This window comes from Citrus sinensis, chromosome 3 (genome assembly GCF_022201045.2).
Source record: "Citrus sinensis cultivar Valencia sweet orange chromosome 3, DVS_A1.0, whole genome shotgun sequence".
Lineage (NCBI taxonomy): Eukaryota > Viridiplantae > Streptophyta > Magnoliopsida > Sapindales > Rutaceae > Citrus > Citrus sinensis.
This window is the reverse complement of record NC_068558.1, coordinates 41,821,097-41,843,832: the sequence shown is the minus strand read 5'-3', so window position 1 is coordinate 41,843,832 and position 22,736 is coordinate 41,821,097. Positions and strand designations below refer to the sequence as shown.

Here is a 22,736-nt window from a genome sequence, read left to right as displayed (position 1 = left end):
TCAATTTATATTACAGATATTTTGATTGATTGCATTTTCTAAACCAATATGGATATAGGCAAATAAGGGTCCACGGTGCAGCTGCCCCTTAGACCCTAAGGTGGGTTTTTTTTTTTTTTTTTTAAATATGAATAAACTTGAATTAGTCTAAATCTTAAATAGATTTAAATGTTTGAATTTGAATTATATTTTTTTTATTGTTAAAATTATTAAAAATAAATATTAAGTTATTTTTTTAATTTAAAAAATCTGAAAACTAATATTTTTACATTTATAACTTTATAAATTATAAATGTTAAACAAATAATAAATATCTTAAAAAATATGAATAAGTTAATATATTTTTATAACATAAATCATATTCAATTGAATATAATTTTTTAGTATTCTATATTATATATTTTAATCAAGTTATTATAGTTTGTGATATTTTTATATGAAAAATATTTAATAAAAAATTATCAAAGTAAATAATGTTAATTTGAAGAAAATAGAAAGATAAAAATAATAATGAAAATTAATTAATTAGATGGGGATATTTTAGAGAATAACTTTTAATGACATTCAAACCTTTTAGATTTAGTAAAAAACTAAAAAAAAAGAAGTTTAATAGCTTAATGACTTAATTGTTGAAATTTTTTATGAAATTAAAAAAAATTAATGATTTAATTGATTAAAATTAAGACAATTAAGTCATTAAATTAAAAAAAAAAAAAAAAAGGCAAACGGACCCTAAGTCTCTAGGCACTTGTATATTTCTTTTGCATTTGGGAAAAATATCACAGTGCATTGCATTAAGTATTCAGGGAGAGTAAGGGATAAGGGATTATTATTAATTGCCCCTGTGGGCTGAATAATTGCCCTTCCACCCCGTCAATAAGATTTTTTTTTTAATTAACATTATAGGTGTATTTGGCACACATATTACATTAGAATACATTATATTAAATTATAATGCAATACTATATTTGATGTAGTATGAATTGTATTATATAGAATAATATTATTTTATAATAATATCAAGATTAAATTAATATTATTTAAATTTATTAATATTTTTAGGTCTATTATTAATTTTTTGAAATTAAGTATTAAATAATTAATTTTATAATATAAAAATGATCTATTAATAATAAAAATATTATTATTAAATTAAAAAATATTACAGTATTATGCTATATTATTAATAGTATCATATTGTAATATAATTCGTTCCTATATATCAATTATTAGAGTATAGTGTAGTTTAATATTATATTGTAAAATTACAATATTATATCATTAGATAATATAATATATTGTAAGACATAATTAAATTATAATTTTATTTATTAAAGTCGAATATAATTGTTTAATTTAAATTTATTTTTAAATTTAGTATTTTTAGTAACTAATAAATGATTACATAAAATTAAAATATTTTTTTACAAATTTAAATTAAAATTATTTAAATGAGTTTATGTAATGAAAGTAAAATAATGTATTATCATTTATTTATTAATTTTAGTTCGTTACTATCTTATATTATTAATTAATTTAAATATAAATTAATATATTGATAACTATGAATTTAGTATGTTTATTAAATAATAAAAGTCCAATAATTATATTTTAAATGTAAATAATATTTTAATGCCATGCAATCAGAAATTATAATCATACATAGGTTTTTACAAGAATAATATTTTAATCATATCTAATACAGTAAAATACACGTGCTGTACTCTAACAACCCGTTCAGTGTAGATTGATTAGTTTATAAACAAAACGATGCGATTTACTTCAACGTTGCTCGCGGGTGGCGTGGACTCAAAGGTAATGGCCTTGACTGATGGTCAATATCGGCTAGCGACGTTTCACATGCTCGAATCAGGATCGCCTATTTTTTTAAAATTTTTTATATTAATAATAATACATTATATCCAGGCTCCAGCTTCCCCACTCCCTTCCACCCACCAACCTCATTGTTGAAATCCGCGTTCACTTCACATGAGAAAAATAAAAAATTGATAACTCTGCGTTTAAGATTTGAATAATGCAAATATTACACTACAGAGGCTGTAATTTACTCCTTTTATAAAAATTATGTAAGTTTCACTGATGTATTAGTGTTTATGTGAGAAAAGTAAATTACAGAGTACTGTAACTTAATTCAACTTCTTACGTAATAATATAAAATAAAGCCAATTTGGGGGGCTAAAAGATATTATTTCAATACGAAATACGAAAAATGCTTGGCAAATTCGGCGTGTTTTTACAAAGATGAAAGATCACACGCCATTCCTCCGCTCAGAATCAGATGTTGACACGCGTCCGCTGCGAGGAAGTCGAAACGAAATAGTCTGCTTTCCAACTCATTTGTCTTGCCTTCTTTTCGGAATTTCCATTCCAAGTCAATACCCAATTTGATTGGTCTTTCTCTTTCATTATCGGCCTTCTGATTCATCCTTCTCACATCCTTATTGGGAATCCACCCTTCTTTACAACACAAGTGAGAGTTCACATAAAAAAAATTTTGACAAAAAAACTAATAATAAAACTCGAGTGTGATTTATAATTTTTTTATATGCGCAGCATATTCTTTAATCTGCCTCATCATAAATTATTAACGCAAGTTTGTCTCCCCTTTTTATATCTATAAATTAAATATAAGTAAAAATTACGTTTATTAAATACAAATTAAATTGGCAACATTGGATGGTTTCCGAAAATTTTTTTTTTAAAAAAAAAAAAAGAAAAAAGTGAGGCAAGATACAACGGACATGCACTGAAGCTGAATTAATAATGTAGTATGAAAAACGTGCTGGTCAACTCCGCTTGTTTAGATTGCCATCTAGCCTTTAATTATTGGTCAATCTGTTCAGTCAGTCTGTCCTATAATTTCCCAAGTATATTTCAGGGGCCAAAAAAAAAAAAAAAAAAGTACTATAACTTCGGAGTAGATTCAAACCAGGAAAGAGTAAACAAGTCATCCCTGGTTCTCGATTCATCAGAACTCAAAAGCTTTCCATTGAAACCTGAGAGTGAGAGATGGAGAAAGCTCTTCACAGACAGAGAATTCTGCTTCAACATCTTCAACCTTCTTCTTCCCAAACCAGTGACTCGCCGGCTATTTCTGTAAGTTCACGTCGATCTTTTTTTTTTAATTTTTATTACTCTTTGTATTTATTTATTTATTTGATTTCATTTATTTTTGGTTTTTTATTATCATCAAAGGCTTCGATTTGTTCGGCTGGTGAGGCTGCAGGGTACCATAGGAAGCCTGCTTTTGATGATGATGTCGTCATTGTGGCGTAAGTTAAATTGTTGAATTTTTAAGGAAAAATCTTGTAGCTTAATTCAACTTGTTATTTACATATTACTAATAAATGGAGTATTCCAAACAGTGCATACCGTACTGCAATTTGCAAGGCGAAACGTGGAGGCTTCAAGGATACTCTTGCCGATGATCTGCTTGCACCTGTTCTAAAGGTTTGGCGCCTCTTAATCTAATTTTTATTTGGATGTATTGTTGCTGCAATTTTGGTTACAGTTACAATATTTGGTCCCTACTATTCTCGGTGCAGGCAGTGATAGAGAAAACGAGGTTGAATCCCAGTGAAGTAGGGGATATAGTTGTTGGTACAGTCTTGGCACCTGGCTCAACAAGAGCCATGGAGTGTAGGATGGCAGCGTTCTATGCTGGTTTCCCTGGTATGTTTTTCCTAATCATTCTTCTTCATGCACTCTCTACGACTCTCTTGTTAACTGGGGGTATGCACACACCATGGAAGTAAATAAGTTAAAGTCTCATCCAAAATGATTATTCAATTTGGTCTTGTTAAATGGAGTCATTGGAACAATTGCAATGCTGACATTAAATCTTAAAAACGAACAGTTCTAAAATATGATGTGAAGAAAAGGACTAGATAATCTCATTAGTTTTCATTGACTGTGGATCCCTCTTCAAATTCTTACTAAATCTTTGCTACATGATACATCTGTTTTGACCAGAAACGGTGCCCCTCAGAACTGTCAACAGGCAGTGTTCATCTGGCTTGCAGGCGGTTGCTGATGTTGCAACAGCTATAAAAGCTGGATTGTATGACATTGGTAACTGCAATTCAGATTCTTTACTTTATAGTTTTTCCTTATACTCTATTACTTTTCTTTTGTCTCACTCTTTGTTCCTTACAATGCAGGTATTGCTGCTGGATTGGAAAGCATGACTGTGAATTCTATTAGCGTTGTTGGCCAAGTTAACCCCAAAGTATATTCAAACTCTACTAGCTAGGAGACCTTTTTTTATCATGCGTTAGTACCTTCAATTAAATTTATGATGTTAACAGGTGGAGATCTTTACTCAAGCTCGGGACTGTCTGCTTCCTATGGGTATCACTTCTGAAAATGTTGCACAGAGATTTGGTGTGACACGACAAGAGCAAGACCTGGCTGCCGTAAGTCTATAGATCTTTTAATGCAATATTGTCTGTCGATGCCAACATATTATGTATTTGCTAAATACCTTAGATTTGTGAGAATAGGTTGAATCTCATAGGCGTGCTGCTGCTGCAACTGCATCTGGCAAGTTTAAAGATGAAATTATTCCAGTGAATACCAAGGTAAATTATGCGGTGGATTTTCATGCACCTTTTTTTTCCCTGAAGTTTTCCGTATAACCGATAATATTCTATTAAGATTGTGGACCCAAAAACTGGAGTGGAGAAGCGTGTCACAATTTCTGTGGATGATGGAATTCGACCAAACACAACAATTGCAGATCTGGCTAAGCTGAAGCCTGCATTTAAAAAGGATGGGACGACAACTGCTGGTATTTAAAATAATCTCACTTGTGGAATTTTTGCCATGATTTTGATCAGTAGATTCAGGCATATTTTGAATTGAAATGTATCTGCAAATTGTATCCTAGGGAATGCTAGCCAGGTCAGTGATGGAGCTGGAGCAGTTCTTCTTATGAAGAGAAGTTTGGCTGTGCAGAAGGGTCTTCCAATTCTTGGTGTGTTCAGGTAAGATGAACTAGTTATGTAATTAGGCTTGATAGACAAATACAGAATATGAAGAAGACCATTTGTCTAGGAATTTAGAGAAGGGGCAAAACATGTCAGTATATAACTGATTATATGCACACATGAAACTTTTAGATAAAATTTTTTCTTTTAAGTGGAGATACAAGTTCACATTCCTGCACCTAATATGCCATGTGCTATCCTTGCAGGAGTTTTTCTGCTGTTGGTGTAGATCCTTCTGTCATGGGCATAGGCCCAGCTGTTGCAATACCTGCTGCAGTGAAGTCTGCAGGTCTTCAGATTGATGATATTAATTTGTTTGAGATAAATGAGGTATTGGTTCCTATAATTGCTGCAAATATAATGGTAAATTTAATTAGAGGTCTTGACCTTTAAGCAATTTGTTACGTGTTCAGGCATTTGCATCCCAGTATGTTTATTGTATTAAGAAACTGGGGCTTGATCCTGAAAAAGTCAATGTTAATGGAGGTGCAGTGGCTCTTGGGCATCCTCTGGGTGCGACAGGTATTTACTATTTAGTTTTGAGTCTACAACATGTGTCACAGAAAACTCACAATTTTCAGTTTGAAAATTACCCTGTATGTCTTATCATGTTTGGCACTTGCAAATAGAGATCAGAAAAACATAGCATGAACTTGGTATAAATATTACATATAATCATGTGTTATTTACGGTTCGGGAGCATTGCGTCTGCAGGAATATTCTGTGACATATTTCTAACTTTTGAGAAGCTCTGTTAATTTTGAAAAGCAGAGCCTCAATTGTTGGTCTGCCACTAATTTAACAAGCCTATTTTTTTCTGTACTAGGTGCACGCTGTGTTGCAACTCTATTGAGTGAGATGAAGCGTCGTGGCAAAGATTGTCGATTTGGAGTGATCTCCATGTGCATAGGTATCTCTTAACCCCCCACCCTCTCTCTATATACATATAACTATCTGATGTGAAGATGCATGATAGCTAATGAGGATGACACAAATTATAATGTGAAACCAAGGTAGAACATGTAAGGCTAGTATATAATAGATGACTTAATCTTTGGACAATCGGTCTGAGTTTAGTTGACGGCTAGTAGCATCCTTTTTAGTTTTTACCCACCCTCTTTTTTGGCATTGCTATATCAAACATAAGATGCATACTTGAGCCTGCCCGATTGGGTTTGCTCGAGAGGAGGTCCCACCTTAATGTCAAGACAAGTTTCACCATGTATATTTTGTCATTGATAGACACACTCCTTTGTATATGTTCCTTTGTTTAACAAAAACTTCAGCTCAAAAAATACATTGATCCTCAACAAGGTATCCATTTGAAGCATCAGTGAAATTTTAAAGTGGGATGAACTGATCAAAACCCCATTCAAGTTTCAATATTAATCCTTCCACTATTTTTCATCCCAAATAGTCCTTTTTGACTTAAAATATGCTGGATGTTGAGGTACGTTCCTTGTACATGAAGTTAACTTAATTATCCCTTTTGTGACTAATGAAATGCATTTAGACTAATAAGTGCCTGGTTTTTGTGAAACCAGGACCGGATAAGATTTGCATTTTTTTTCCTTTCTTGCCCTATCTTTCTTCCTGATGACAAACCATCCAAGTACTTATTCTCATTGCAGGCTCAGGCATGGGGGCTGCAGCAGTTTTCGAGAGAGGAGATTGTGTTGACGAACTATGCAATGCTCGAATGGTTCCAACTCACACCCACTTGTCAAAGGATGCCAAGTAGATGCATTTGTTTGCAATTGCATCTCACTGTTTTATGTAAGCATGGATTGGTTGAATTTCAAAATTAGTTGATGATGGGTACTATGGGTATTAGTTGAAACATAATAAAGCCATTGCTAACTATCAAACAATCTGTTTTCAGATCCAATGGTGTGCAATTTTGGGTGTAATTGGACTTTAGAATTTTTCTATCGTAAAAGAAGTAGGAAAATACAAGCATGGTTATCATCCATTATGATATCCACCCACGTATTTTTAACTTTGTCCAAACCACAGGACTTTGGTTTGTTTAACATGAAACGGCTTCCGAGATCAAATCTCAAAAAGCGCTGTAAAAGAGTGGAACCAAATGAAACTGATATAAACAGTTGAGCACCATTTACAAGACATGGATAATGCAATAATCTTGTTTCCACCTGAGCAATCTACAGTATTTGTGAAAAAAAATTCTGATGCTGATATTTTAAGTGTTAAAAATGAACATAGGAAGTGTATGGAGTCCCCAAGCCTTCCCATTCTACACATCCTTGTACAACAGCTGATATTTTGGTATTCGCTCTGGAGGCAGGGGGCAATTCACGATAAGCTTGCCTTTCATGGCTCCCCTATATATTGCCTGCACATACGGCAAGTGTCAGTAAGCCTGCACAAAGAGTTATAGTTTACCAATTTGGCATATACAGAAACCTAAACACAAAATGGTTACAATTTTCTGGTTGATAGACAAGAATGTTACCAAAACCTCATTTTATGCCAAAACTTGCTTACCATATACATAAAGTTACTTCAGTATTGGAATTTGGGAGACTACTATAAATGTCTCCTCACGTATATTGTATTAATATACACAGAAACTGTTTCACTACTATGAAGTTCTCATATTTTTGGCTTTTTGGCAAGTTACTGGTTGGTCATCTACAAAAATCAAGAGTTTTAAATGACAACTCCGAAACAAGAGACAATATACTTTAAAACAAACATGAGACATGCTCCAAGAAAACCAAGAAATTTAAAGGGATTATTATCATTTTACCACCTAACTTTTTCTGATATATCACTTCACCACCGAATAGACTTTTACAATAAATTCTGTTAAAATTTCTATTATTTTAATGGTTTGATGGTAAAATGATAAAATTTAAAGTATTAGGTGGAAAAAAAAAGTAATTGCCAAAAAACTTTGGCGGGTAATTAATATGTCAAGAAAAAGTTAGGTGGTAAAATGATATTATCCCAAATTTAAATTTTGAAAATATCCTTTTTGCCTCAAAAGTGTGTCCAAACTTCAGAAGTGAAAGAATCTTGTCCTGCCCACCAAAGCAGGCTTCCAGAACAGGGTATTCCTTTTAGTAACATGGTTGAAGGGGCTGAACTGTTGCATCTATCAAAGGACTTACATGCCATCACTTTATATGAAGTGCAGAACATCTATGTTGACAATGGTATTATTGTCAAAATTGAAATCTCGGAGATGGATCTCCTAGCAATCCAACCGCAAACACCAAATTCTCCTAAGGAAATTAGGATAGAAACATTCTTCTAAGGTGATGCGAGAGCTAGGTAAGAGCAAGTACTCCTCGATGACACAATGTGTCTTCAAATCATCCAAAGCCTATTATCCTTGTCAGTGAGTTCAAAAATATGCTGCCAACAAGTTATGCCGTCTATAACACGTTTGCATGCAATGACCAAGCCAGTGTCGTGTGTGTCAGTTTAGGGAGGGGGAAAAAAATCTGCAATGCTATCTCCAGATCGATGAAGTAATCAGGCAACCATAATGATATCCACAGAGCCAGGATAAACAATCTGAATTGATGGCATAATCCAGTTTAATGGATTACTTAGGAACAAAAGATAGCATACCTCTACAACATCGATGAAGTCTTGTTTTCTATGGAATGCACCCACCCATTTAGTGTGATCAGCAGTCCTGTGTTAAGAAAAAAGAATCCTATGTTGTGAATGGTAGTAATCAAGAACAGACTTGGATCATCAAAAATTATAGAAATATGCATGGAAGAATCTTCACTCTTTTTCAAATACTTTCCCATTATTATGCTGAAAATTAGGTCTTACTTTCATTTATGTGCACTTTGATAACAAAAAGCTGTAATCAGCTTATAACAAATTGCAATTACAAATTTACTTTAAACATTTCGCGTGCAATGGTACATAGATAAATTTAATGCTGTAATTTGTAATTGACGAAAGAAAATCGTTCCTTTGACATGCAAATTAAAGCAAAGGGAATGTGAAAGAAGAAAGCATAAAGACCCACCCAGAATCCATCTTCATATGATGAGCATTGAAGAAGAAAACAGTTGATGGAATCAAAGTAATATCGAAGTACTTGACGTAAACCTGAACATCCTCGGAGTCAATGTCCACGAGTGCCACATCGGCAAACTTTGAAACATCACGTGATGATTTTGCAAGCTGTAAGTAATAATCAATTGTAATAATTATTTTATTAGTAATTGAATAAACAATACCATTAGGAAAACCAAAAAAAAAAAAAAAAGGAGGAAAATAAGCAAAGATAGAAGAGAGGAAGAGATAATACGATGTCGTCAAGCTGGAGACAGAGGGCGTCCGTGGCGCGACCGAAGCGGAGGACGAGAACCTTATCGATCGTGTCTCTAATAATTGTATCTATTTCTTTCTTCTTCGTTAGGGTTGTTAGCAGGTAACTCATCTTCCTTCCCCTAATTCAGAATGTTAAGGGAAAAAAAAAAGAATTATAAAAGCTTAAGCTTGTTCATGCATTACACAAAATTTTCAATTGTTAAAATAAATAAATAATTATTAATCAGACTGTAATTCTTCGGAATTAATATTTATTAATCGTTAGTTAACGAACAGCTGTGAAATATTTTGTACTTCGTAAAGGAAATTTATTTACCTGATCGGAATTTTGCCGGGAACAGCGAGATTGATTGTCTTCGATTCGACTCTTCTCTTCTCGTCGAGAACGTTTTAATCGAAATCAATGATATTTAAAACAATTTGATTTGAATTTTGGCGTGGCAAATGGCAACCGTACCTGGCTACTGGCTAGGCAGGCGGTTGCCGCGGTTCTGGGTCAAAACGATGCGTTTTTGCATGTTAGCATTCTTTTTCTTTTTGCCCATTCATCTCAGCATTTTCATTTTCCCAGTAAAATATTAATAAACACCGTCAGTCGTCAATGTCATTTCAGTAAAAAATAACTTCTATATATATATATATATACATATTTTAAAAAAAGATTGAAAACCTTTTTCATGCAGAGAGTAAAAATTTATTTTGAGTTAAAATTAAGGATTATCAAGAGAGAGGAGTGAGTCAAAATTTAGACTCGATGGAGAAATGTCATTACTTTAAAGAAGTATGCATAATCAAGAGTATTATGAGTAAATTCAAATAGTTTAAGAAACTCGTATCTTCGTTTCATTGTAAGTATTTCACACAAAATTAGATCAATTAGTCTGGGTAATAGCAGAGAATAACATATGATTCACATCATCACCTCGTTGTGGACCAAGATTTCTAGTCATCCAAAAACTATTACCTAATACCTACAGCAGTATAACTCAGTATTCTACTCCGATGGATTGAGCAAGTGAGCCGGTCTACTAATTTAATTTAGTTACTCCGAATTTCCTTAGCAGCAACACAAACAGTTACACATTTCCACATAAGTGAATATTAAAACCATCTACTAAATAGCATTTGCAGTTAGGTGAAACATAATCCATCGTAATTTAATACTCCAGCCGAGAGGCATGTCACCTAGAGAATTTTAAAGTAAAATTGGTGACAATAAAACAGATCTCAGTGGACTAGACCTCGTTAAAACTGAGGTAGAGTCCACACCCTTATTCTGGATCAGGTGAGCCACCGGGAACAAGCTGTATTGCAAACAAATTGTCGGTAAGAATTTAATTAGCAAAATGAAAGTTGTTTTCCACAAGTCAATCATAAGGTGTAATTCATAAGGAATACTCACTATAGCAATGTTGTTTCCGTTGAGCAAAATCTGATCAAGCTTTGTAATCCGTCTACCTTCAGCAGTGATTTCACTGTGATAAACATAGAAGCAAAAAACAGATTGAAATTAGGTACAAGACCATTAACCTTTGAAGTAAAAGAGATTATATAACAAGGACGAGTAAATACGTGCCAAGGTGCATGCTATTTCAGTACACTGCTTCATGATAAGGGTCAGAGATCTGATTTTCTAATTTCATATAAATACAAAGCATTATATCATTCTAAACAAAACATTAACACGAATAGAAAGGTTTGAGGGGCCACTAAGCTAACAATCTGAGACAGTAATTATTTCAACTTGTGTTGCATTGCTCTTTTCAATACTTTTCATGAATAATAAAAGATGTATCTGCTTTATCCACCAAACAAAAAGTTTTTTCTGACTTCCAAAAATGGCAAAAGAAACCCATTGCCAAACTCCGGCAGGTATAACTTCCTATAGTTCTCAACAAATGAAAGTAGAGAATTCAAACAGAGGAAAGTTAATTTCCATTGTAGAAGAGCAAAATTGTCCCAAGATAAAGAAAAAAACAGCACACACTATACCGAAGATATATCCTCATTGATGTCATTCAACAATTGAGCACGACTTTAGGCTAGGAAGTCTACCTCGGACCTTTTTTAGCAAATTTGCAACTCCAACACCTTTAATCCATTAGATGGTGCTTAAGCAGTCACCATTTCCAACAACTTTTTAAATTCTCATTCATCAGTTACAAGAGCTGCCAGTTATACCCTGGTAGCTGTTCCGTCAAGTTTAACATGAAAATGTCATTTATTGAGGGTAGACAACTGCCATGAATCAGAACAAACAAAGCAGGAGAATAATTGTTAATAGATGCACTGACACATCTTTTCAACTTCCATGAAAATTTTTACCCCAAAACTGTACTTCTCTGCAAGCCAGAATGACGATGACTTCTATCATACAATCCCAACTTAGGAATGAGAACTGAAGAATAGAGAATCTTCCTTGACAGAGGCCACCCTTGATGACTTCTATCATACAATCCCAACTTAGGAATGAGAACTTACGAATAGAGGATCTTCCTTGACAGAGCCACCCTTAAAATGTGCCGTATCAAAGAGAAGATTCAGATTAATAGGGTGACATCACCATACAAGCAATCAAGTGATTATATTGGCGTCTTATATATAACGCATGTATGAAAAGAAACCAACTTGATAATTGACATTTGGCTACAGATATTTCCCTTGAAGAATTTACCATCTTCTCACATAAACAATCTCAGTTTGGCATATAAGATTTCCCACTAATCAACTGATAACTTACAAGACCTATAATCATTGGCTACAGAAGAAAACCTCAGCATTACTCACAATCTAAGAAAAATACGCATCCACTTCCATGAATGAGTGAGAGAACTTCACTCTTTCCACACACACATAATCATCCCTTAAGCTTGCTAAACTGCCTCTATACCATTCTGAAAAAGACCACTGTTCCTAAAAGAGAAAGAGAACCAATCGGCATCCTTGACTCCGAATCCACACATGCCATTTCAAAATAGACCACGACAAGAATCACCCAAAATCTTTTTCATTCATTTCAACATCCCAAATCAACACATAACGCTCTCACAGTTGAGAAGGCCAATCACAAGTTAACCCCTTTCTAGAGCAGACAAAACAAATTTTTTCTAAACAAAGACCCAATCGCGCATGTAGTACAAATAAAGTAGGTCAAACAAGTATAGTTGCATGCATTTCGCTTGTTTAAAAAATGCATTCACTTACTTCGACCCAAAACTATATGAAGTTAAAAAAGATGCCTTAAAACCCTAAAACAAACAACTAAATAAACACTTAAAAGAAAGGTACAAGTAAACGACCAAATTGAGTGATCAATAAACGTAAAACCCTAATACAGAGAAATTAGAAAGTTAAGAGAAGCTTTACTATTCGGTGACGTCTTCAAGGACCATGTTGACGTAGACGTCAAATCCTTTAAGAGTGCCAACAAGCTCCTTGTCTCCTTTCATTATCACCCAAATTTTGGACCCTATGCATCTGTCTATTAGCTCTGCGCCACCCGTGAATTAATTAATTAATTTTCCATTTTGATTTCCTTCAGAAACTAAAACAATGAGACGAAACAGAGACTACGTTACCTGATGGGAGGAGCTGCGAAGGATTGTGAGCCATGCCGTGAGTAAGCGAGAGCGATTGGAGGACTTTTGGTTTGCTTTTGCCTTTCCCCCGTTTGCGAAGTTCAAGCGCCTTTGTGAAATTGTCGAGGCGCTGTGATTTAAAAATCAATTCTTTTTTATTCTGGGGTTTGGTAAATTCGGTTTGTAAATGCTGTGAAAAGGCGGTGTGCATCTCAGATGGTACAATTTTGAGGAGTGTGTGTGGAAAAAATAAAGTATCCCCCAGGTTACGTTAATTGTAACTACATCCACTCACAGAAATAGTTTTTATAGTGGAATCTGTTATTGTTGCTGTGTCTGGCGTATGATTAACGTAACGTAGCACCAACCATAAATAAATTATCAATTAATCTTGTGGAGGAATCGAATTTAAACTGTGTCTAATAGTAGAGATTATAATAAATGAATTCGCTACATTAAATACTATTTTTTCTTTTAATTTAATTTTTTTTTAGTATGAAGTTTAGCACGGCTTTAAATTTGTAATTTGTAATAATCAGTTTAGGAATTTTATGTAAATTTATTGCTAAAAGACGACCATTGTTACATTGGAAATTATATTATGAGTGACCCCAACATTTGGACACGGTATGATATATGTGTATTTGAGCCCCTATTTAGAGAATTTTTTTTAATGTATTAGAGATATTATGTTAGTTATATAATAAATAAATAAATAAATAATATTATGATATGTGTATATTTTTAAAAAAAATTATAATGCAAATGGTATTTATATTAAATTCAATTAGACACGTTATGTGTGAATTAATTGATTATATTACTTATAATGTATTTTAAAATTATTCTCCTACTTGAGTTTTGATGTCATATGTCACTTATCTATTAAATGATGTATTAGTTGGTTATATTACTTATAATGTATTCTCAAACTCTTCTCCTACTTAAGTCTCAATGTCATATGTCGCTCATATATTAAATGATGCATTAGTTGGCTATATTACCTTTAATATATTATAAAATTCTTCTCCACTTGAGCTCCGATGTCATATGTCACTTATTTATTAAATGATTGATTTTATAACTTATACAATTACTTAATCACTATTTAATATATGAATATTGTATCAGTTGAAACTTAAATTAAGACTTAAATATTAAAATATCTAGCATTACTTGAGTATGAAATATCATTCTAGCTCAATCTACTGACTTTTACTTGTAATGAATACAAAAAAAAAAAAAAAAAAATTAGTTGCAATGCTTTCCCAAAATAATCTTAATTCTGACTACCCCTTTCCATAATAATCTGACATACATATTAGTAGGTGCAGATTCACGCCTTCTGCGAAGTCCTAACCACCCCACCACCATAGGCCATAGTATAGATCTTAAGGATCACCTAACGAATCATTCAATTAATCGACAGGGTTTCTTTTCTACATTTCTTCAAATGTGGGTCACGACTCTTGTGTCATTTTTTCTTCTTTTCTAGAAAAAAGAAAAAAGAAAATCCCATTAAAAGAGTTCTTGGTTCTTTTACGTGTAACTAAAAACGCACGTAAAACGTCCAAAAAAATAAAAACGCAAAACGAACGTATTTCTTATATTTTTATTTTATTTCCCCAAAAATAAGTTATAATGTCAGTAGCCACGTCAAACGAACCGCAACCGCACCGATGCGCGCCACGTGCAAGAAATCGACCGGCACACCACCTTCCCCCAGGCAGCAACAAAGAAGGCGGATTGCATAATGCATAGAATCCGATGAAAATTCCCCCTGCCTATCTTGACCTCCCTTTATCAATTCCCGTTTCTCGTCCTTTCACCTATAGATAAATTTATAAATAATTATTTAATTTATTTATTTAGAAAATTAAACTGTATAAATAACCAAACCAAAACCTCTCGATCCGCGTAATCGCTATTATCTTAAGCAAACCCGTTACGCAACCATCATAGGGATCAAAGCATCTCGAAAAATTCAGACGAACTGGAACTCGAATCTCTTCTGTAATTCTTTTTTTACCTTATTTTCTTTTAATTTGTTCGAATCGATTTCGCTGCTATTGATTACCTGTAAATTATTATGCTCGTTAGTTCTTATTGTTATTGGTGGTTTTTGAATGATCCGATTCTGATTACAAGTTAAGGATGTCGAATGTTTACTCGAAAATGAATCAATTTTAGAATTAGTATATCATTGGCGCATATATTGCCCCGATTATTCTTTTATTTGTCATATTATGTTTGTTTTGGAAAAGATGTATTGATTGTTGATTGATAGATGGATGTGTTTCTGGTGTAGGGCTCATGTTATAATTGTTCGTTGATCGGTTTAGATTATTACTTGATGATAGATAAGTATCCGATGTATCAAAAATTTGTTGATCGAATGAAATGATTAGCAAAACATAGTAATTTGAACTTCATGCTTGTCTAAACTGATTGGTGCTTATAAACTTGTATCATTTGATTAACTGGTTACAATTATTAAGTTGCATTTATTTCTTTAAATTCAGTTTGAATAGTTGGTGCTATTGTAAAGGTTTGTTCTGTCATTTGATGACTTCAATTTTTTATTTGAAATGTTCTTTATTCACAATCGCCTCTGTTTTGTGGTGTAATTGCAGGTTTAAACATTCACTTGTGATCTAGTGGCTCAAGGCATAGCTGTTAATTATTTATTCAAGGGCTTGTTATCTCCAGATTTGTAGAACTGTTTATTTCTAAATCATTGTTGCATGCTTTGGAGCAGTGCTCGAGTGTTTTTGCTGTGATTACAAAGTTAATAAAAGATTTCATTGTTTCAAGTTTTCCAACTGGTACGTAGAGGTTCAGAAGGTTGCAGTAGGAAATCAGTTTAGAGTTTTTGTGGTAAGTGTATGTGAAGTTAACTGACATACATAGTATTCGTATCATTGATTTATGTATACAGCATTTCAAATCTTATGATTTTACTGTGGAAGTGCCATATCAATTTACAATCCATCATATTACTTATCTCGTGTTGAGGTTGTTTATTTATTTATTTTTTTGATGCGAAACTGTATGTTTATCATATGGCTTTTATTTATGTTTGTATTGCATTTATATGTTTGCTCTATTCTACATCGAGCTTCATTTATTTTGACCTTATACACTGACGTTTCATTGAAAGATTATATCAGACTGCTACTATGGAATGGGTGGGTTTATGTGATTGCTTAGTGGTTTTTATGAGTTTGTCAGGATTGGCTTTGAGGAAGGAAGGACTTGCCAGATAATAATTCAGTGTGGGTTGTGGGGCGTCTTTACCATTCGACTAACTGCTTGTATGCACACTTCTGGAATTATTAAACTGCTGTAAAACAACCTATACATACACGCGCACGCGCACACACATATGGGATGTGTTTAGTCTCACCGAATACTATTTAAAGGCTTTTTTATTTGATGGGCTTAATTTACTTGTGGAATGCATTTTTTCTTTAGAAATTGATAATATAGAGGAAAAGAAAACAGAGACATTGATCATTCTTATAACAATCTACCACAACAATCCTAGATTTGGATCAGAGGTATTGAGAAATTGATAACATAATCCATTATGTTGCATACTGGTTGGTTCCAAATTTATTAGGTCGTAGTTTGAAAATAAAACATGAGGGAAAGAAAGAATTTATACGCTACTATGACTGCAGTGCACGATGAGCTTGATATAGGGGAAAATCTGTAATGCATGAATTTTGGCCTGCGCCTGTCCGGGCACCAAATTGGGCAAATCTTTTGGGCATTGTAGCACTGCTGCTGAAATAGCACTGGTACTTTGTGGTGGCTACACTGTTTGTGATTAGTTGATTGTTTTGGTAAAGTTGTTTAGATACTTCATGTCATAGTTGATTGTTGGTATCTTCGTCACCTAAGCCCTATTTTCACTGGCTGGGTATGTTCCTTTCTCTAATGCAGATGCAAATTTGTATTTCATCCCTTTAATGCCAAAACCATGACAATAACATCAAAACACATACAAAAAGAGAACCAGCATAGTTGCGCACAAACTATTAATTTTCTTATTTCTCGTAATTTTAAGAAATGCTCCTTGGTCTCTTTCCCTTCCATATCTAGTGAGTTTTGAAATACATTTGACTGCAACATTGAGGTCATCTTGCTTCATTATCATTTCGTCTGAAATTAGGTAGATCTAGTTCATGATTAAATATATTTTATTTAGTTAATGGTGCAGTAAATGATGAACCTTCTAATCAAAATGATTAATGTAAAATTGCAGGATTCCCAATTTTATATTTGTTATTTGGTTGATTTACTTTATATGTTTCTTTTCTCCAATTCAGTGACTTGTGTTTTACTTTTTCCACTCATATCTTGTGGGGGTAAGTGACTGATTCACTGCATTTAATTCAATCAAACTTGCAACAATGATATTGTTAAATTTTTTGTAAACTTGCAAGTTTGTGTCGAGGGTGTACAGTATTTTGGTTGATCTATTTGATGTATGAACTATGTTCTAGTGGTTTTGATGTTCTGATAAATTCAATATGTTTAGTAGTTTACGACAGTGCATGCAAGATGGCTGGTGTGAAAAGAAGAATGTATACTGATTCAGATATTCATGCTCTTCACAAAGAGTTGGATGAGATCTCATGCCCCATCTGCATGGACCATCCACATAATGCTGTTCTTCTCATCTGCAGCTCGCATGACAAGGGTTGCAGATCTTACATTTGTGATACAAGTTACCGGCATTCAAATTGCTTGGACCGGTATAAGAAATTAAGGACCAGTTCTAGGAACAATACAACTTTATCCCATTCTTCACCTTCACACCCTCAACACAATAGTAATGCTTCTGATATGAATTTGGCTTTGAGAACTGACTTTGTTGAAAGTAGTGAAAATCTCAATCTGAATGGAAGCAATGCTTTATCTGATGGATTGCCAGAAGGACCAGGGGAAAATAATATTCAACAGGCAGATAGGCTGTTAGAAAGGGAAGGAGAAGGCAATTTGAATCCAGAAGCAGGGAACTCTCAGACCTTTCATGAACGGACTGAACTTGAAGGGTTAGATGTAGATAATTCGTCTGAATCAATCCTGAGTTTGAAATGCCCCATGTGCCGTGGAGCAATACTTGGCTGGGAGGTTGTAGAAGAGGCCAGAAAATATCTTAACCTGAAAAGGAGAACTTGTTCCAGAGAGTCATGTTCCTTTGTTGGTAATTACCAGGAATTGCGTCGACATGCCAGGAGGGTTCACCCAACGACCAGACCCTCTGATATTGACCCATCTAGGGAACGAGCCTGGCGACGCCTTGAGCACCAAAGGGAGTATAGTGATATTGTTAGCGCTATTCGCTCATCTATGCCAGGTGCTGTTGTAGTTGGTGACTATGTTATTGAGAATGGTGATAGGTTCTCCGCTGGAAGAGAAAGTGGCAATGGTGAAGTTAATGCACCATGGTGGACTACTTTCTTTTTGTTTCACATGATCGGTTCAATGGATGGTACTGGTGAATCAAGAGCCCGTTCAAGGGCATGGACAAGGCATCGGCGTTCTGCTGGAGCTTTATCTGAGCGCCGTCGCTTCCTTTGGGGTGAGAATCTTTTGGGTCTTCAAGATGAAGAAGATGATGAAGAAGATGACTTGCATATATTCAGTGATGTGGGTGAAGATACATCTCCAATCCCAAGGAGACGGCGACGTTTGACACAATCCAGATCTGATGAGGATCAGCCATGAGAGGTGGCCAGCACATTCCTGGTAAATTCTGGTTTCTTGACATGACTTTGATATGTGCTGGAATTGTATTTAAGATTGCTTTGCCTGACCCAGCTGGTGTTTTTTTACCCTAATGTTCAGTAATTTGCAGACACTGCCTCTCTTGAGAGGAGAATCTATAAGCTGATTAACAACCATATTTTCGGAAATCATTTGCTAGAAGTGCGGTTATGCAGGGTCTGTGTATGTGAATATGTCGTTACAGCTGGGTCTGTGCATGTGAACATATCGGCATGGATTGTGTTTAAACCTCAATGGGTTTCTTCATACATGGGAAAGGAAGAAAACAAGAGAGTTTTACTGGGGTTACTAAAGACTCATTCATTTGTGTTTAATTGTCGTCTTATTTCTAGATTGGAATTGCATTGTACTCTCTATTCTGATGATTGCATTTCTCTCCCCTTCTATTCACTCGATTTGAACTGTTGAGTGTTTTAGCATTAGTTTATTTTTAAGTTAATGGGAATGTTTGTTGCTCAAAGTTATGATTGCACCCTGGGTGCTGTTTTCGTTGAAATGAATCCAATTTCTTAAAAGAGTCATTCTTAACCATCAAAATTATCAGTTTGATACCATGTCAGTTTTTAACTGTTGTGATTCGAACCCTGGTTGTGCAATTTCTAACGCATCTTCTTTTCTTCCCAATGCTTCAATTTTCTAGAGTGGATTAGCCCAATTTTTTAAACACCAATGTTTTTTTAATTATTATTATTATTATTATGATGGTGATGATTATGATGATGATGATGATGATGAAAATCAGACTTATGAAAATGAAATTGTATTTCCTAGCTGTGACAGAGAATAGAACTCGGACCCAGCTGTCAGTGAATCAAATCAATACGGTTTGAACAGGTGAGATTATTTAAGTTATGAGCATCTATTAACTGGCCGTCACCTCCAGCCAGCGTGACAACCCAATGCTAGTTGTCGGTTTGTTAAAGTTAATTTTGGTACTATTAGAATTATTGTCGCAAAATCTGTTGGCAATTGAGCTTTTCATTTGCTGCAAATTTATAGGCGAAGTTTCGGCTTTCATAAATTAGTCACTAATGGGTTGGGCAAAGCAGCATTACTGTGAAACATGCCCATGTGATGTAATTTTCACTCAAAGTAATCACGTAAACAAACAAAGATATTCTCTGTTTCAATTTTCATTTGTGTGTTTTCCCACACTTATAAATGATCAGTAATGAAAATTTAATTTTTTCTCCAAAAAAATACAGTACAATTTTACCATATTAAATGAAAAAAATCCCACACTACTATAAATTCTGATAAATGTCTAATAGTGCTATTCTGTCAACCACTCATTGTAAAATCCACTTCCTAATAAAGCAATAACTATACTCTCACATGTGATTAAGGACTTATTGGGTGATTTGGTGTAATCAAAATCTTACTTTTCATGATATCTGTGCACTGTAAATCCCAATAGAATAGGAAAAGAGAGGGGGGGGGGGGGGGTTTGGGGTTGGGGTGAGTGGTGTACATTCCGACTCCGTTAGTCTGATGTTATATTTTTGTGTGAGAGAGAAAGAGGAACAGAGGGAGACTACGTGGATGGTAGCTCCACCACTAGATCTACAAAATAGCACTTTGTGGTTTTTTTAATCACCGTAAAAGAATGGAAGAAACAAGCCGCAACCGCAACTTTTACATGTGTGACAAACATACTCCCACTAACAGAGACATTAGCCTTGATTCTCTCCCTCCATCACACACATAAACATCACGCCATTGCGATCATGCCACGTCAATCTTAAAGTCAAGAAGTGGATGGCAGGGCCAAGCCAAAACCTTCTGAGAATGAAATGTGAGAGAAGCTCAAACACAGGCGCAAAACAAAAACCCCACTCCAATGACAGGCCGCTAGTTTTATGGTATCTAGAGCAACACCACAAATGTCTAGAAGAAGAATAAACTAGTAAAATACAACACATTATAATAAATGCAGTTTTTTCTTGATTGTTCAGTCACCCTCCTCCATGTGAGCCCCTCAGCAATTAACACCAACAGCGCAGTTTGCCAGTTTCTATACACTAAAATATCTCCTTCCTCACATGCTCAAGCTTATCCAACATGTGATATGGTGGCCATTTGATTATGTCAAAGAATTGTAATACACTTCCTCTAATGTAGTAACCATTAGTTGTAGAAATATCAGTCTATTACGGTGGCTTATATGAGCAAAGTTAAAAAGGCTTGATGATTATAAACATCGGAATGAAGCAAGTCGTGAAAATATCTGAATTAATTAGCATTTACACCCGCAGTTTATGTTGCAATATCAAATTACTTCTATTTAGCGTCAAATTTACCACATTTTTAAGGTGAGAATATTAAAAATTTAATTAATATGTTAACGGATAAAAAACTTGACTTGTGAGGTTTCAGAGGGATTGATATTTTTTGTCCCTATAGTTTTTGGATTTTACTATTTCTTTCCTTATAATGTCCGAAATTTAACAAAAGTGAAAAAAAAGATTCGAAAAGATTCGACTATGGCTGTAACGAATTTTTCTGTAAATGTTTTGGCATTAACAAGTATCAAAGTATTATGAAAACTACAGGACTAGAGGGGAAGCTGCAAACTATGGGGAGGAGAGTAGCGATATCCCTATATAAAACAAGATGCATTAGAGATTTCTCTCCAAATTATGAGTTACAATCCTAAGCTTCTGTATATGAACCCCTCGTCCGAAGAACTGAAAGACAGAGAAGCTGAGAGAGAAAATGCATTGTCCTAAGTCTTAGGACTAGTTTGCGATCGTAGTAATTAATATAATAAGCTACTTCAACTGTACCGATGAAATTATATGCTATTTAAAATAAGAGTTTAGTGTTTGTTAAATTATATTGTTACGATGATTTTATATATGTGTGTGTGTGCGTGCGTGGTATGTGTGTGTGTTGTGTGTGTGTGCGCGTGTGTTAGGCTTATGAAAAATAAGATATAATTGTTTTTTTATTAAAATATTAAGGTTATAATATAAATTTTAAAAAAGTACGGTGAATTATTTAATAAACTGATTATAAAAAATAATCCCCTATCTATTGTTAAAGTGAAGAAACTTATGAAATAAGCAGCTTTTGAAAATTTTATCAAACATCATATTTTTTTTTAACTTATGAAATAATCTACTTGTATTATTTCAACTTCAATCCTAAATGAGGTCAAAATTTTCAGTGTAAGAAAATTTGACAACCACATTTGTTCAAGGAGAAGGACTAACTAAAAGAAAAACAAGGCGTACAAGCATTCTTTTTAACTATATAAATGTAATAGTGTAATATTTGATGTTTTTCTCTTTAATATGCTTCTTAAGAATACTCTTAGCTTCTTCCTTCTGTTTTCTTTCCCTTTTACCGATAGAGAACATATTATTTTTTGAACATGAGTATTCGAAGGTGATAATAGAACTAGCTAAATCTTTAACCACGATGAAATTAGATTATTTAAAAATAATAATTCAATGATAAATAATGAATATGGCGCACACGGTCGAGTGGTGAACCACTGCCTTCACAATTATAAGAACAGTGGTTTGAGTCCCCATACACTCAACCTCTCTCAATTTAATATGATTGTGTGGAGTTAATTACTTAATTTATATAGTATGTTTCCCTTGCGAAATACGAGTAGAGTAAAGACATCTCTCGTTTATGAAGATTATTTGTCTGAGCATGTTCTGATGTGCAATCAATATTAAAAAAAACATATATATATGGCGCACAATGGAAAAAATTGTCAGGAAAGCCGAGGGGTTAAATGAAATTCACTGGTTCATAAACTAAATTTTTAGACCCTTCAATTTTATATATTTATGATAGGACCCCCTGTTTTGTCGTATGGCCCTTCCAAACCAAAATCCACATTGGCCCAGTAGTAGATAATGTTTCTCGGTTCAATATAAACTGAGAAGCCTCATATTGTAGAAGCAGTTTCTTTCACAATCGTCATTTACCCGAACTCACTCCATTGAGATTTACAGCCACATTGCTTACTCTAGCTAGCTACCGAATACAAATTTTGAGACAATAT

General features: G+C 34.0%; 4 protein-coding genes across 8 annotated transcripts; 2 read left to right on the top strand and 2 right to left on the bottom strand.

Moving 5' to 3' along the window:
* Positions 1-2,870: 2,870 nt before the first annotated feature.
* LOC102627276 (3-ketoacyl CoA thiolase 1, peroxisomal) lies at positions 2,871-6,989 on the top strand. The gene is made up of 14 exons (XM_006480138.4): positions 2,871-3,117; positions 3,217-3,293; positions 3,387-3,471; positions 3,567-3,693; positions 3,994-4,092; positions 4,182-4,249; positions 4,329-4,436; positions 4,524-4,601; positions 4,678-4,810; positions 4,910-5,006; positions 5,216-5,339; positions 5,423-5,531; positions 5,836-5,919; positions 6,641-6,989. Exons 1-14 carry the CDS (start codon positions 3,031-3,033, stop codon positions 6,748-6,750), a joined length of 1,386 nt encoding a protein of 461 aa, XP_006480201.2. The 5' UTR covers positions 2,871-3,030; the 3' UTR covers positions 6,751-6,989.
* A 100-nt stretch (positions 6,990-7,089) lies between these two features.
* On the bottom strand, positions 7,090-9,813 carry LOC102626806 (uncharacterized). 2 transcript variants are annotated; one of them, XM_006480137.4, is made up of 5 exons: positions 9,652-9,813; positions 9,313-9,455; positions 9,028-9,185; positions 8,613-8,679; positions 7,090-7,392 (listed from the first exon to the last, which is right to left on the bottom strand). In XM_006480137.4, exons 2-5 carry the CDS (start codon positions 9,442-9,444, stop codon positions 7,384-7,386), a joined length of 366 nt encoding a protein of 121 aa, XP_006480200.2. In that variant the 5' UTR covers positions 9,445-9,455; positions 9,652-9,813; the 3' UTR covers positions 7,090-7,383. The 2 variants fall into 2 exon arrangements, with proteins under 2 accessions (XP_006480200.2, XP_006480199.2); XM_006480136.4 differs by having other exon boundaries at positions 7,090-7,365; positions 9,652-9,808.
* A 529-nt stretch (positions 9,814-10,342) lies between these two features.
* LOC102627562 (sm-like protein LSM5) lies at positions 10,343-13,102 on the bottom strand. Its single transcript, XM_006480139.4, has 4 exons — positions 12,914-13,102; positions 12,702-12,825; positions 10,738-10,810; positions 10,343-10,639 (listed from the first exon to the last, which is right to left on the bottom strand). The coding sequence occupies exons 1-4, from the start codon at positions 12,945-12,947 to the stop codon at positions 10,607-10,609; spliced, it is 264 nt and encodes an 87-aa protein (XP_006480202.1). The 5' UTR covers positions 12,948-13,102; the 3' UTR covers positions 10,343-10,606.
* Positions 13,103-14,669: 1,567 nt separating this feature from the next.
* Positions 14,670-19,172, top strand: LOC102627851 (uncharacterized). Of its 4 annotated transcripts, none has more exons than XM_006480142.4 (4): positions 14,671-14,926; positions 15,547-15,790; positions 17,463-18,673; positions 18,773-19,172. In XM_006480142.4, exon 3 carries the CDS (start codon positions 17,483-17,485, stop codon positions 18,650-18,652), a length of 1,170 nt encoding a protein of 389 aa, XP_006480205.2. In that variant the 5' UTR covers positions 14,671-14,926; positions 15,547-15,790; positions 17,463-17,482; the 3' UTR covers positions 18,653-18,673; positions 18,773-19,172. The 4 variants fall into 4 exon arrangements, with proteins under 4 accessions (XP_024954076.2, XP_006480205.2, XP_006480204.2 ...); XM_006480141.4 differs by having other exon boundaries at positions 17,460-18,673; XM_025098308.2 differs by having other exon boundaries at positions 14,670-14,926; positions 15,547-18,673; positions 18,783-19,172.
* Positions 19,173-22,736: the final 3,564 nt, after the last annotated feature.